At 37.7% G+C, this 15,331-nt stretch overlaps 1 protein-coding gene across 7 annotated transcripts in view; it reads left to right on the top strand.

Moving 5' to 3' along the window:
* RAP1GDS1 (Rap1 GTPase-GDP dissociation stimulator 1) overlaps nucleotides 1-15,331 on the top strand; it is a 105,010-nt gene that overhangs the window by 82,979 nt on the left and 6,700 nt on the right. For 5 of the 7 annotated variants that reach the window (XM_075030853.1, XM_075030863.1, XM_075030882.1 and 2 more), the window contains 7 exons: nucleotides 3,537-3,665; nucleotides 6,100-6,225; nucleotides 8,996-9,139; nucleotides 9,394-9,525; nucleotides 9,933-10,067; nucleotides 11,662-11,787; nucleotides 12,767-12,906. In XM_075030853.1, coding sequence (XP_074886954.1) covers nucleotides 3,537-3,665; nucleotides 6,100-6,225; nucleotides 8,996-9,139; nucleotides 9,394-9,525; nucleotides 9,933-10,067; nucleotides 11,662-11,787; nucleotides 12,767-12,906 — 932 coding nt within the window. The remainder of the gene's footprint in view (nucleotides 1-3,536; nucleotides 3,666-6,099; nucleotides 6,226-8,995; nucleotides 9,140-9,393; nucleotides 9,526-9,932; nucleotides 10,068-11,661; nucleotides 11,788-12,766; nucleotides 12,907-15,331) is intronic. The other 2 variants (XM_075030872.1, XM_075030906.1) reach the window with 1 other exon arrangement.

The following is a 15,331-nucleotide window of genomic DNA, read 5'->3' on the forward strand; positions in this document are numbered from 1 at the left end:
ATAATCGATACAATCATTTCTATGTTATATGATGATTTAACATAGATGTGGGGATTGCAAGCAGGTTTCTCTAGGGTATGAAATTATGCCACCAATTTGTACAAAACAATTTTTCCTTTAGCATTATAATCACGGTTACTGATGAAACACAAAATGACTAGTTGTTTTCTGAAATTCTGTCCAAAATCATGAACGAGCCTAAATCAGGATTTTAAACGCAAATGCCCCCAATAAAGTTCTCAATTTGGGATATTCTCCCCAGATCTTACTCTTTGGAGTTTCCATGTGTGTCACCGAAGGACATGGAGCCATTGAAATTCAAGTTTTAGGTAGGTAATTCTTTGTGCTGGCGCATGTATTGATTGCCTTTTATCTACCTGTATATGCATCTGTACAGCATCACTGTCAGTGCCTTTCACCCCAAAAGAACACAGAGGTGTCTTACTAGTGCAACATGTGATAACACGTGATAGCAGTGTAAGCTTGGAGAGAGTTTCTTTTGTGGCTTCAAGTCATAAGTTCAGAAGACGCGTTCCGTTTTTCATGCTTCCTGCCCACTATGCATAAAGTTCTGCTTAGGAAGCTGACAGAAATGCCGTTTCATCCTGAGACACAATGTTGCCTGGCTTCATGGCTCACTTTAGTCCTGTGTCAGGTAACTGCTTGTAGGATGGGTGCATGTGTCCCCTGAATTTGTCTCCTGCTCTAGTAGGGCCTTAACACTTCCTGCAATGAAAGGCTGAGATACGCAATTATTCCAAGTTACCCAGCCTGCGGTCTCTGACAGGACAGCCAGAGAACTGCTGGCAGTCCCTTCAGCTAAGACTGAACCACTTAGATGTTTTTAATTTCTCTGAACTAAAAAGTGCTGCGGGTCTCCATACCAGTGAGAAGCCTAGTACTTCTCTCTTAAACAACTTCTTAACAGACTTTGCTCTTGTATTTACTAGAGAAAGAGCCTCCTATTGGTGTTAATGACAGAGGTAAATGACAAGTTCAGAATTTGTATGGCAAGCCCAGGCTTAAGTATAAACATAGCAAATGGCTGCCGGCAGCCTTTTGTTTTCAAAGGTTTTGCCTCCTATGCAGCTTTGTGATTCACAGGGTTGTCCTGTCTTTGGCAGAGGGGAAAATTTATCCTTTTGCTTACTGCCATTAAAGCATCAATATTTACCTTATTGGCAATTTCTGTAATCTCTTTCCTACCACTGTAGGCCATTCCTGTGCTGAGGTGCCATCCTTCTAATCCAGGAAAATGAGACTGTTATGGAGTCAGGTATAATACCTGACTTTTCACCCAGTATAATTGTTCTTTCTTGGTATACTTTCTTTTTCCTTTTTTCCTACTTGGGAATTCTAGAGGCCCTTTAATCAGGGTGCTTCATGTTCTCTTGAACAACAACATAGCCTTCTATTTGGTTCTTAAGATTCCTGTTTCCTTTCAAAAATGGGTACAGTTTCCCTTTTTCTACTCACCTTCTCTGCACTTTTTATATATTTCGTATTAAGAAAGAGACAGCAGAAGAAAAACCCAGTTCAAAATAGTTTATGCTTCTGATGTCAGAACGCTTTGCCAAATGAAGCCTGTAGAGATTAATTGTCTCTTTGTCCATTACAGTTGGATAAATTGATTTTAGAGTGACTAAAGGCATAGTCTAGTAACAAAGCAATTTCTTTCCACATAATTTTCTATGGCATTTGTGGTTTGTGTCTTTGTTCTATTCTCCACGACTACCATTTTTCCCTCAGAATTTTTAAGTGTCTGCAGGGGACAATCACAAACCAAGGACAAAACCAGATTATTTACCAGTAACTTGAGTTCTCCTACCCAATCATTTTCTCCACAGAACCATTCCAGCTCCCCTCTCCCCAGTTTTCCTATACAGAGACAGATTTTTACAGTCAGTTTGGAATGAAGTAGGAGGGTGTAGTAGTGACTCACACATCTGCTGGAGGTAAAATGGCATTCAATGCATGCGCTAGTGCAATTTTTACTTACCTGAAATTTGACAACTTCAACAGCTCTTTGATGTCTGACATGGCATTCTTATAAATTTCTCTAAAGACCATGAATCTGTGGAAGAGATTCCCCCCAAAAAAGGAAATTCAGTTACTGGTAAGTAATAGAGTTTTATTAAAGATGTCAAGCCATAAGGATTCCTGCTTATCCCCAAAAACCTGTAATAACCATGCCATTTACTTATTTAGTGTACCAAACTGATAATTATTATAGAATTATTTTACACTGACTATAAATGAACTAAACATTCCACACTCTTTTCATAATCTTTATTATATGAAAATTTCAAATACACTTGGCAGAATCTTGAAGGCAAAGAGTTTTCCAAGAGCATGAGATGATACTAAATTTGCTAGACTTAAGATGTAATATGTTTTTATCTCCCTGTAAAAATCTGCAATTTTTATGGCTCTGATTCCACAGATATAAAAACTCCAAATGATTTCAGTTGCTTAGAATTAATTCCTTAAAAAAAAACAAACAAAAAACCAAAAACAACCAACCAAACAAAAAAAAAACCCAAAACCCCACCAAAAAACCCCACCAAATTCCCCTATAGGGCTTGACCCAAAGCTAAATGAAGTAATACAATTCTCTTGAATTCACTGGGCTTTGGATCCTTGTCTTTTGAGTCTGTACCATTTAAACATAGTTAAAGTACTTAGAAACAAAGGTAAAAAGATGCTTAGGAAAATTACTAAACAACATCTGGTGTGTTCATGTCTGCTTCATTCTATTCAGCTGTGAAACGTTTTTTTTCTTCTTTGCTATGTTATAGGTAAAATGTGTAAGAGAAAATATCGTTATAAATACTCCTTTAAAACAATCATGTTTCTGCCTAACCATCAAAGCATCTTTCTATTTGCAGACATCTAGGAGCAATAACTTTCTTACTTGTAAATACTATAAACTTTCATCCTGTGCAAGATATTATCAGAATGGCTTCTAAGGACTTTTCTTAAACCTTCCATTTTTTTGTCTTTATTAAACTTTCTTTTTTCTCAAGCTCCTCATAATCTACATTGTGACTTCCTGTGTTTATAAAACTTTTCATGTTTATTTCAGTGCCAGTTTATATTCATTCTAATTTTAATTTTCCAGTTTTGATCTTTAAGGGAAAACAGTATATAGGAACAAGCTCTCAGATAAATAATTATTTCACTAATGTAGTTTTGTTTGATTTCAGTCAGCTAGTCTCAGTGAGCTCAGAATCAAACCCAACATGTATTAGGAACCTGAAAACCACAAAATTATCAGTAGCTGCATAATTCACTATACCCTATGACAAGATCAGGAGGGGATATTTCTGGGAATACGTCCCATTGCCAGAGGCAGGGGGAATTATGAGTCCATATCTCAAGTCTGGACCAGATCCTAGTGTAGAAGAGTAGAGGAGACAGACATTTTAATGCTGCTTAGCCTAGAAGTTGCTTTGTGTAAAAAATGCTTTTTTGGTTTAAAGAATAGTACTACAAACAGAAATGCTAACTCACTGTTGTACTTTCTTTTTATGTAGATACCCTGCAGTCACAGCTTATCAATATGGGTGTTATTCCTACCTTAGTGAAATTGTTGGGTATTCATTGCCAAAATGCAGCTCTGACAGAGATGTGCCTTGTTGCATTTGGCAATTTAGCAGAACTTGGTAAGTCCACAATATTAATCTCAAATTTACATCCGGTTTTCGTGAAGTTAAATCTTAAGACTAACAAAAGCTTTGCACTGATGCTTGTTCCATTCCTTTTGGTACATTCAAAATTTAAAGCAAGCAATTTTTGCTTGTTGTCTCCAGAATCTATAGATGTCTGTCTTTTTTTTTCCCTTCAGTAACTGAAATTTATTTGGGTGCTTAGTACAACCTTATGTTTTATGTTAACGTTCTTCCATGCAACTAAGCACATTTTAAATGATCTAAATAGTATTTCCTGAGCGCTGCTACTTACTGTGAATTATTTATTAATAATATAAATAATGTATCCTGGTGTAGCTCCATGAAGTTATATCGAGATTAAATTTGGCTCATGGAAATCACTGAATGAAACTGAGACAGGCACAGTTCATAAATCTGCCTATACAATATTCTTTCAGGTGTAGAGTTTCAACATGTTCTAGTCTAACTACTTGTATGCATAAATCATAAATACTACTAAACTGTAAATGTTATTTTTAGCAAGTTTAGTTACAACTTCATTTAATTTGAAGATTGTGGTCCCGCTTTGATCTAATGTCTTTGCAAGTGGGCTAGTTTTCACTGGAATTCCACCAAGTGTAAACCAACAGGTTGTTAGGGCCTGTGTTTTATTATCACTTGTGTTTTACATTGCTGTTCTTCTTTTGCTAACTTATTCTGTGAAATTTTAGTTCTATGAGTTTTTTTGCACTGGAGTACAATAATATAGCAGTTATAATATCATCCTGTATTTCTAAGAAGATTCAGAAGTTCAAACTATGAAAAATGTATCTGTGAGTTTGTACTATTTGGTGGCCTGAATTTATTCGCAACTATCATAAGTTCATAGATTTCAAGGCCAGAGAGAATATCATGTTATCTATCATCTAGTGTAGTCTGATCACATGCAAAATACCTTTGCTTATAGCATACAGGTCTACTTCACAAATCAACAACAGAAAGAGGATCAAAATAGCACTGAAGAAATGAATAGATCAGAGATCTTCAAGATGGGCACTGTGTATTGTGTGCAGAAAATATAATGAGTCATATACTGGAAATTATAGTGCTAAAATGCAACTAAAACCATAAGGATATTAAATATAATAAATGGTATCTTCACTGAGAACTACATTTCCTTTCCCTCTTTGGAAAGATCCAGCTCTGTCCAGCTGAGTAATAAGAACCATGGGAAAGAAGCTGAACAGCAGCTGCTTCCCTTCCTGTTCCCATAGCTGAAAACATGCTCGTTCTTTAAGATTGGCACAAAATTAATTTAGCTTGTAATACTTTAATCTCCCTTAAACAACAGCTTAGTCAATCACATCGTGACTGTAATATTTTATTTTTGCCTTGTAACTTCAGGGAATTTTATTGTGAGGTTGTCATTTTTCATCACTTAAGGGACAACTGCATTGCACAGATCCCTTGAGAAGTATTATACAAAACTCTTATTCTCTGTCAAAGCAGGGCAAAAACCCAATAAAGAGAGTGATGGTTCTACTTTTAAAAATACTGGAAAGATCAAAAATCTACTTAGAATATGCTATGCAGTCATGCATATTGAGAGAAAACAATAATGAGATGTGCATAAAAGGGCTAGGTCTGCACTTCATGCTTTTCCCCAGTCCTTGGGGTCAATTCTACATTAAAATAAACCCTAATCATCCCTTAGAGCAGCAGCCAAGGTGCTGGAAGGTTTTCTAACTACAGATGGCCCTCAGGAGGTGGCAACTGGAGAATGCAGAACACCAGCCCTACCACCTGCATCCCCTGTAATACTGCCAGTGAGGAGGAATAAGTTACAGGCAACAGAATAAGAGATGCTTTTGTTGAGTCTACATTTGAAGAACCGTTATCTGCTGGCCAACCTTCTGGTAGCAAGCTAGCCCATCTGTAAAGCTGCTTTATGCTATCTGTGCAGTATGAAATGGCCCTGCAACAGCCACACACAGATTTCAAAGGAAATGTCACCACCATCATGAAACCGTGTAAATATTAAAGCATCCTGTACAACTCTTTATCTCTCCCATAGAAAATGCAGTATATTATCTGCTAATCTTCTTGTTAAGCTGAGGGGAATCAAAGACTTAATATATATTTTTGTAATGTTACTGTTTCTATAGCTACCTTTACATTCTGTTGAGCAGAAACAGCCCCAACAGCCCTGATTGTAAATTTATATATTTTTAACAACCTTAATCATAATTAATTCAGGTCAGTACATTTATCTTAAAGTGTGAGATATTTTTCTTTTCATTTAGTGACAAGCACGAGTCTATTGTTCTTGTCTGTGAAGAGCACTGTTAGTCATCTTACTGAGTAAACCTGGTAATAAAGAGAAAAAAATAGTCCTACCTTTTGATGTGGTTTGTTTACTTGATATTGAATTTTTCCTTTTGCTTCACAGAGTCAAGTAAAGAGCAGTTTGCCTACACAAACATTGCTGAAGAGCTTGTGAAACTGTTCAAGAAGCAAATAGAGCATGATAAAAAAGAGATGATTTTTGAAGTTTTGGCTCCCCTGGCAGAAAATGGTGAGAATTTGCTTTTTTTTCTTACACTATTTTTTATCCATTCCCTTATATGGATTTTGGTATATTGGTGTCTTTTCCAGGGACTAAATGCAAAGTAACTGGCTGCCTCGTTCAGAAGCCACCATGGCTGATCCTTGTGATGATAGTTTCATATAAAATGAATAGGTCTTAATTGTCTGAGCGTATGACAGGAGCCAACAAACTGTTGATGCTAATTCCACCTCCGATTCATTCTGTATATAACCATATTTTATTTCACTGTACCTGCAGTAGGAATATCAAAAGCCCCTTTTTAGAGGGCTTGACAGCATTTGTCTGCAAAACACTGGCTCAAGCATTCATAGTCCGTTACAGCACCAGAACATCAGTCATTACGTCATTTCCTGGAATCGCAGAACCGCCAGCAGCTCCATTCCTATGGACATTATTTTTGCAAGGGGCATGTTAATTGCAGAGCTAAGAGCTGGACACTCTCCCCCTACTATTCATTGAGAGATCCCACACATTTAATCTGGGTGTTTGCTGGCATGTATTATGGTAGCCCCAGGTAGCCCCAGGAGACTTGAGTTTCATTCACTGCTCAAGCCAGAGCCTGAAGTGATGGAAGTGATGTGTGCCCGATCACCCCTCTGGGATGTTCCTCCCAAAGGAATTCTGAGTGGTTCGTTTTATCTACCATCTGCCCTTAAAGGAAATGAAGAAATGAGTTAACAGGTGGAGCTGAACTGAAGTGGGAAGCAGTTCTGAGTATGGGAGATATCACAGTATTTGATGACTCTATAGCCTTGTTTTAATCACCTCAGCATTAAAGCTTGTTTGAATGGAATAAATTATTAGATAGAATTGTAAACTCTAAAGATTTAGGTTTCATCCTACTCTGTTGTACACACACACTCTGTCTGTGTCTGTTTTACATAGTATAAATCAAGATAAATTTTTACTTCAATTTAAAAAGTTACTTTGTCTTTTATTTTAAGTGGTATGTGAAAACAGGATTCCTTTTTTCAGTTCTAAAAATTCACATTTTGCCAAAATGTATTCATTTATTTCATTTATTATATAGTAGCTAGCAAGTTGCTCTAAGATAGTTCCATCCTTGGAGACTCACTGAACTGGGTCGAACCTTTTGCAAGTTTGACATATTTCAGTTCAAATGCTTAATTTTTCATACACTGTGTTTTATAGTCGCAATAAAATTTGATAAGTTTACTGCTGCTGAACATAACTCAGGCACTTGCATGTTATGAAGTAGTCAGCTGAACTCTTCCACTGTGAATTCAAGGCATACTTAAATGAGTTCACTGTGCTGGTATTGTTTAGGTACTTTTGATTCTAGATAATTAGCAATAGGTCTGAAGGCAAAAAAATCTAAATTAAGTATTTGCAGAGTCTGGATTTTGGTGGTTGGAGGTTTTTTTGTTTTGTTGTTGTTTAAGCATACTGGTGTAGCAATTTATATTTCGAATCACAGAACATCTGCAACCTGGTATTCTGTAACTAAGGGAACTCTTTGTTTTTTAAAGTACCTCAGTGCAAAAGTGCCTATTTAAAAAAATCCCAGCTGGATATTTTGCATTCCCTAACAAAGTTCACAAGAAGATCAGCCGCTCTTAGAGGAACAATGAATTTCACTCAGGCAAAAAAAGCCTAGTGACAACAGGAAATTGAGAGTCAGACACATCCTTCACCAGAGGTAGAACACCTTTCCTCACCCAACTGTCACTTGTAAACTATATATAAAAAGAATATTTCCAAAGCTTTGGCCTTTAAAAATGTTTTAACTTGGGTTAAACTCCTTGTTAAAACACCATTTCATGCAGAAAGCTAAGAGAAATGTATTTATTTGCAAATTTCTGCAGAGATTTGTGACTGTGCTTTCTAAAATCAGCATGCAAAAACTACCAGAATCACTATCACATAACAAAAAGACATAACACAGCATCAGACGACCTGCCACTTCCACTTAACAGAAAGGGAGTTTAGGGATGTAAAGGAGATTCCCAGCTCCAAGTTCCCAAGGTAAAATCTGATAAAGATTGTGTTGCAGAAACAACAGAAAAAATAGTGCTCCCAAGTCCTACATCACCCCCTGAAAAACGTTTATCGCCTTCTCTGTTGAGCCTTGTTTCCAATAACAACTGAGTTTGCCCCATCAGTTTCCAGTTTTTCTTCAATCACAAGTTTCTCTCCCAACCCAGCCTTTTGGATTTGGCCTCACTCTACTCCTCCTGCAGCCCTTTTCAACGAATAGCAGAAATCTTGGCTCAGCTAAAAGAAATAGGTGATTACTTGCTCTGAGATTTCATCAAAAAGTTCTGTATTTTACACTTGCGTGCCTCAGTGAAGTCAGTAGCTCTTCTGTATGTGCAATAGAATAAGAAACCCTAAGTTTGTTCTGCAGTACAGTCCAAAGTCTTTGGAAAGCCCAGACATGGCACAGTCCTTATGAGTCTGCTGCATGACGACTGAGATGCCAGAAGTTTGCTGTAGAGAAATATCCGCATTTTTGAGAAGTGAAGAGCAGCTCCATACAGTTTCAGTGTATAGTTGTGCTCTAAGGCAGTCCAGAGCCGGGGGAGCGCTTGGTGGATGAGTAATAACACAAGTTGGTCCTGAGAATTTAAAATAAAGAAGTTGCAGTTTTATCTACACAAGCTGTCAGTGAAACCATTGACATTACTACTTCTTTTCACAGTCTGTCCTGCGTGTATGTACAATGGATGTATTTAAAGTCATGATTCTGACTCCTATTATCCATGCTATTCTTCAGATGTCATTAAACTGCAGCTGGTTGAAGCAGGCTTGGTGGAGTGCTTACTTGAGATCGTCCAGAAGACTGTGGACAGTGACAAAGAGGATGATATTGCAGAGCTTAAAACAGCTTCTGATCTTATGGTTTTATTATTGCTTGGAGGTAAGTACGATTCTGCAAAGCAACAGCAGATACCGGTAATGCCATTTGGCTGCTGAATTTTACTAATTTTCTAAATAACCTAGAGAACCTGCTACCTGCCAGTTAACATTTAATGGGTCAGATTTTGTCTCTCATCCCATTGCAGGACTAGACTAATTGTAGTGAAGCCAGCAGAGCTTCACAACTACAAAGAGAAGAATTTTCCCTAACAAACGCTTCTTTGGCTTGCTGACTGTCTATGCTTTTTACCCCAGATGAATCCATGCAAAAGTTATTTGAAGGAGGAAAAGGCAGTGTGTTCCAAAGAGTACTTTCATGGATTCCTTCCAATAGCCATCAGCTACAGCTTGCAGGAGCACTGGCTATTGCAAATTTTGCCAGAAATGGTAAGACTATGCCATAATAGCTTATGTAAATTTATCTGTGCCCTTCTATTATGCTCTGTCTGTACAGCTGCAAACAAAAATCACGTGTCATGGTAAAGCTCATGTTGAGCTATACAGCAACATCAGCAGTTTTATACTTTACAATCCTGAAGAGTGTTAAGCCTACTTTAAAAATACTGTTTCACGTTTGTAGAGAGGTATAGGGGATTTCTGTCTTCTCCAGTGTTTCTTATATCACTCTTCTAAATTTGTCATGAGCACTGCAACTCCCATTGATGATGGTGGTCAAATTCTCAACAATGAAATCTAGAAAGGACAGGGAAATAACCCTTGTATTCTTAAAAAGCTCATGTAAAAATCTTAGTAATAATCTTCCATTCACAAGTGACTTGTCTCATCTCACGCAGACGGAAACTGCATCCATATGGTGGATAATGGCATAGTTCAAAAGCTGATGGATCTGCTAGACAGACATGTGGAGGATGGAAACGTAACTGTGCAGCACGCTGCACTGAGTGCTCTCAGAAACCTGGCAATTCCTGGTAAGCCTCGCTTTGCATTGCTGATTACCCAAAGGTGAAATTCTGTTCTCCCACTGCACCCCACCAGGGGATGAGGGTGGGAGAACCAGCTGATGGTCCTAGAGGCAGGTCAGACTGCTGCTTTTCATTCAGGCCGATCACCGCCTTTATGTCTTTTGCGCAGCAGCGGTGACAAGCAGTTTGAAATACGTCACAGGCCTATTCACCATCCTTTGCCGCTTTGAGCCTACAGTATTATCCCCCACCAAGGAAAGGGCGGCTTTGTAACAGGCAGGGAGCTGAGGAGGCCTTGGATATGATTTCTCAATCCTTTCTGTGCAGAGTATTGCTTTTTTGTTTGGTTGGTTTGTTTCATGTGGGAATTCTCTCTCTCAGCTGAGGTTCCCCATCAGAGAGCAGTGCCCACTTTGTTGAAACACTGCATCTTACTGTAACTTCCTGACGCTTTAACAATTCCCAAATTAGAGCTGGAGGTAGACTGTTAGAATAGCCAGCCTACTGCAATAAGTTACTGTTCATAGGCAATGAACTGAATGCTAATTTTGTCATCTATAATAACTTAATTTGTATGAGTTTTGATTACCCAAGCATAAAAGGCAGAGCACAGACACATAAAAACAAAGCAAGTCTCTAATACTTGTGTATGCTTTCTCGTACCAAGCCAAAAATAAGTCTTTCATCCATTTAACATTATTTTACTATTTTCAGTTTTGACAAACAATAACTTTCTAAGAACGATCATGCATACGTAACTAAACCCATGCAGCTTTAGTGGTATGCCATTTGCTTACCTTTCTCAGGTGATTAATTCTATTAATGACCATCAGTCAGCAAGCTTCCCTGCAGCCTACACTCAAGGATGTCTTGCCAGAGACCTACATAAGATTTCATCTATATTTTTGTAGAAAAATTAGCAAGTAATAACTGGCCTCAGTGATGAACTGCTTGTTAAACACTACTTTGAATATGAAATAAGCACTTTTTTCTAAGTACAATATTGAACCAAGTTTGCACCTTACATATATTTCAGAGCGTTCCATGAAAGTGGAGAACGTAGACTAGTGAAGGGGATGAAAGAGAGTTTGGGGGGCCCAATACAAGGACTACCAGCTCCAGACATGTCAGGCCACAGTGTTGTTTATATAAGTATTGGAACTGGGTAGGAGGTTATTCTGCTAATTAGATGCTTTAGTTTCTTTGCCTACGTGAAATAGAAGAGTGGTTTTGGGAATCAGAGAACTTTCCTCATATTTGGGGGTGCAAGTACTAGTCTGGGCTTCTACTTGATGCATTTTGTAGAAGACACCTTTCCTACATCAAGGGAGAGAAGTCTAGCCTTCAGTTTATGTTCAGGCTGAACACTGAAAATTAGATGTGCATGCTAGGAAAAAGCACTTAATTGCACACCTGTGTCTTAGCAACCATGACATTTTCCCACAACACAGTATTCTCAGTGCACACTCATGTTCCTGAAGTCTGTATTCACAAGCTATTTTTCAAACTGTGTCTGAAAGTTTGCTTCAAGACCATCTTGGAAATAAACTGCATCTTCTAGAAATGTTCTTGAGATCATCCCTGTTCTTTATTCATGCAGTTGTAAATAAGGCTAAGATGCTATCAGCTGGTGTTGCAGAAGCTGTATTGAAATTTCTCAGATCGGAGATGCCCCCTGTTCAATTCAAGCTGCTGGGAACATTAAGAATGTTAATAGATGCACAAGGTAAAAATAAACTGTTCTCTATGTTAAGTGATTCTCTTTGGTTCAGTCTGTGATATGCTGCCAAGCTTCTTAGAAGAGAGAAGCAAAGGGGGTTTTAAAATTTTATTCCTGAAGTCTTTTAATAAATCTAATAAATATGCAAAGGGAGAGGAATGTGGGTTGATTTTTTTTCAGAACTCCAAAATTGACTACCAGGGACCCTCAGAATAGGTGTCAAATGCTTATTTACTTTCATACTTCAGAACTCTCCTACACTGTCACATTACGAGTGTGTATTGAGGCATGTTTTAAGCTACCACTCCTGTTTTGCTGTTCACTTACTGCATTTACTGGCTGTACCTAGCTCCTTGAAACAGACTAATGCATTTGTTAATTGATAAACTGCAATTTCAAAATGAACAAGCACCTTTTATTTTAACAGCTTGTTCCAGGATGACAATTTATAAGATCAGAAGTCTGCTAAAAACCAATAGTAGTTAATGAGCTAAATTAGCCAAGTATTTATTTTTGACACGGTCTTGCACATCTTTTCAAAAGATCCATTCTAGTTCTAGCAAAGCTATTAGATGTGAAATGGGAATTCATTGAAGAAACTTATGTGACTTATAAAGCCTAATATAACCAACACAGTCCTCCCTTCTGGCAGCACTCCCTCCTGGTTTTAAATTTTTGAGCTACTCACCTGGGGGTGTGACATCACCTGTATTTTCCTTACTCTTAAACAATGCACAAACCTCATTAACTGGGCTGATAAGTTGTTTTCAAAGACTGGATTATGTGTGTTTTTCTGTATTTTGTTTCCATTTTGACTGACTTTACTTGCTTCCATGCAATCTAGACTTCTCCCACCATTAGTGCAAGCTAGTGAAGTTCTGCCTAACAAACTCCTTCTAGTTAGTAACTTTCAGCTTATTTTTCTAGCACTTACTTAAAAAAGTGACAACTTTTTTGTTGTGTTGTTGGCTCCGGCATCACGTAGCAGAAGCAGCTGAACAGCTGGGCAAAAATGTAAAACTGGTGGAACGATTGGTGGAGTGGTGTGAAGCCAAGGATCACGCAGGTGTGATGGGAGAGTCCAACAGACTACTTTCTGCACTTATACGACACAGCAAATCAAAAGTAAGTTAGTGGTGAAAAAGGTCAGCTTATAAGAACTAAGAGCTATGTCTGCACTTGGTATTGGTAGCCAAGCCCTCCAGTACGTAATCCTTCTAGAGAGCCAGGCTGGTTAATTCATGTGTTACATCTCCTTGGCCTCTGGGACCCGCCAGTCAGACACAAGCAACAGCTTTAAATGCTTCCTGGAACTGCATAGTTTTTAAAAAAAAATTAAACAAAGGAAAACAATTTCAGTGGCTGGCCAGTTGAAGGAACACTGTTAGGATTCACGTGGCTAAGTCTTGACTTATTTTTATTTGTATTGTATCCTGTAGAAGTTCAGCATGCCATATTTTCTACGTCTTAATGATGCTATATATGAAGGCTCATTGCACTCAATTGTTATGATCTTGCTATACATTTATATAAAACTGAGATCCAGAAATAGTCTGTTCCCCTACTCTTCATATAGCATACTTAAGAGTTTTAAGATTCTAATGAATCACTAGAAATGATCATTTATTCCAAGTTCTAACAAAAGCTTGCACATACATGGCAAAAGGCATGACATTAAGAGAAACTGTGGGACAGATGAGTTCTGTCCCTAACATCACCTTTGCATCAAGAAATACCTTTACATAAGCAGTCCAAGTCCACTGTGATTGCTCAGGAAAGTATTAGGCAAAACATAGCCTTAGAAAGGACAAAAGCATCTCCTCTGGAAACAAGCTATTTCAGGCTCAGACTTCATTTAGCGTGTTCACTGATATGAACACAGGCTGCATGACTGAGCTTAAATAGCAAGTGTGATTCAGAGAACTCAGACTTTAACAGTGACCTCTTCGTTCATGCATGGCATTTGCAAAGTGAAAAACATGTTGTTGACCTGATCTATACTGACCCTCTCCAAAACCAAATCAACAAGCCTTAGAGATTTAAATCTTTGCTCATGTCTAATATTACTGTCTCTAATACCTATTCTCCATTTTACGTTCCTCCTCTAAAACTGATCAGGTTTCATTTTTTCTGAGTTCTCATTTTTTCTACATCACCACCCCCCCCAGTCCCCAAGGTGCATGCGTAGATGGCATACGCTGCCACAGATGCAAGTTTTTATCAATACTCTCTACAGGAAAACAATTCCATTCTAAATACAGAGACACTATTGATGGCATCAAATAGATATTAATACAGAAGTTAACAATTATCACAGACGAACTTTTGTGTGGTTTAGGTACTCATAAAGGAAACTTGACTGAAAGAGGAAAACAGAGCTGAGAGGGTGGGTTTTTTTAATGCTTGTACTGCCCCCTAGCTTTGAATATGAGTACAACTGTATGGTTCTTTACAGCACATCCGATCTGAATTTGGTTTTTAATTTTAAAGGATTTGGAGTAATATTTACAAAGGCGACAGTAGTTTAGAAAACTTACTTATGCCTCGTTCTAAAATATGGAGTAGGGACTTGCGAGTTAAGCCACACTAGCACCAAACCTGACTGCTGTCATCTCTTCTATCTATTTGGCACTGCCTATTAGAGGGTGATGTTCACCTACAAAATAAAAAACTTTGATGTCAAAGATGCTGATCGATTCCCAAGGGTTATATAGCCAAAATTCCACACTAATTCAAATAGAAATTAGCAGTTCCCAGATTATTCCATGAAGTCTCAAAACTACTTTGGAGTTCCACCAGAAAATCACAAATAATAAAACACATCATTACAAGTAAGGGAAAATATAAAAATACTTACATGTTTGCATACATTATGTCATTCAGGAAAAAATAGGTTTTAAATGTGAAATTCTTGAGTCATTAGGCTCTGAGTTGTGCCACTAGCATCTTCAGTATGATTTTTCTAAAAATATTTCAGTTTTTCAAGGATTATGATCATATTGTGTCTGTTTCCTTGCGTAAAGAATGTCGCTGCATAGCCTGTGCGAGCACTGGGAATATAATTCATTCTAAACACATGTATCAGTTAAGGAGTTTTGGCTTGTGGCTGGAGTTAAAGGGATATGTGCCTTAAATGGAAATTAAACACATTGATTAAAAACTTGAATCAGATTCTTATTTCAAGAAATAACTAGTATTTCAAAACTTTGTGCACCCACAGAACAAATAAAAAAATAATAAAAAACAAACCACATTTCCGTGAACAGTTTTCCTTTGGCATGCCAAGTTACCTGATTTTTAGGCAAAGATTTTGCAAGTATTTTTGGGACATATAATAGTGAAAACATTAGGTGCAGACTCACTTTTTTTAATGATAATTAACAAGTAATCAAAGACCTGCAGACACCAGGAATCTTTATTCATCCTTTGTCATATATGTAAGTTGGATCAAATTTTGGCCTTGAAAACAGAATCCCAGCTGCTTATTTTTAAAATGCTTTAAAGCCATTTAACCCAGTCAGCATTTCCATTTCCTAGATACTGGGCAACA

This window comes from Buteo buteo, chromosome 1 (genome assembly GCF_964188355.1).
Source record: "Buteo buteo chromosome 1, bButBut1.hap1.1, whole genome shotgun sequence".
Classification (NCBI taxonomy): domain Eukaryota; kingdom Metazoa; phylum Chordata; class Aves; order Accipitriformes; family Accipitridae; genus Buteo; species Buteo buteo.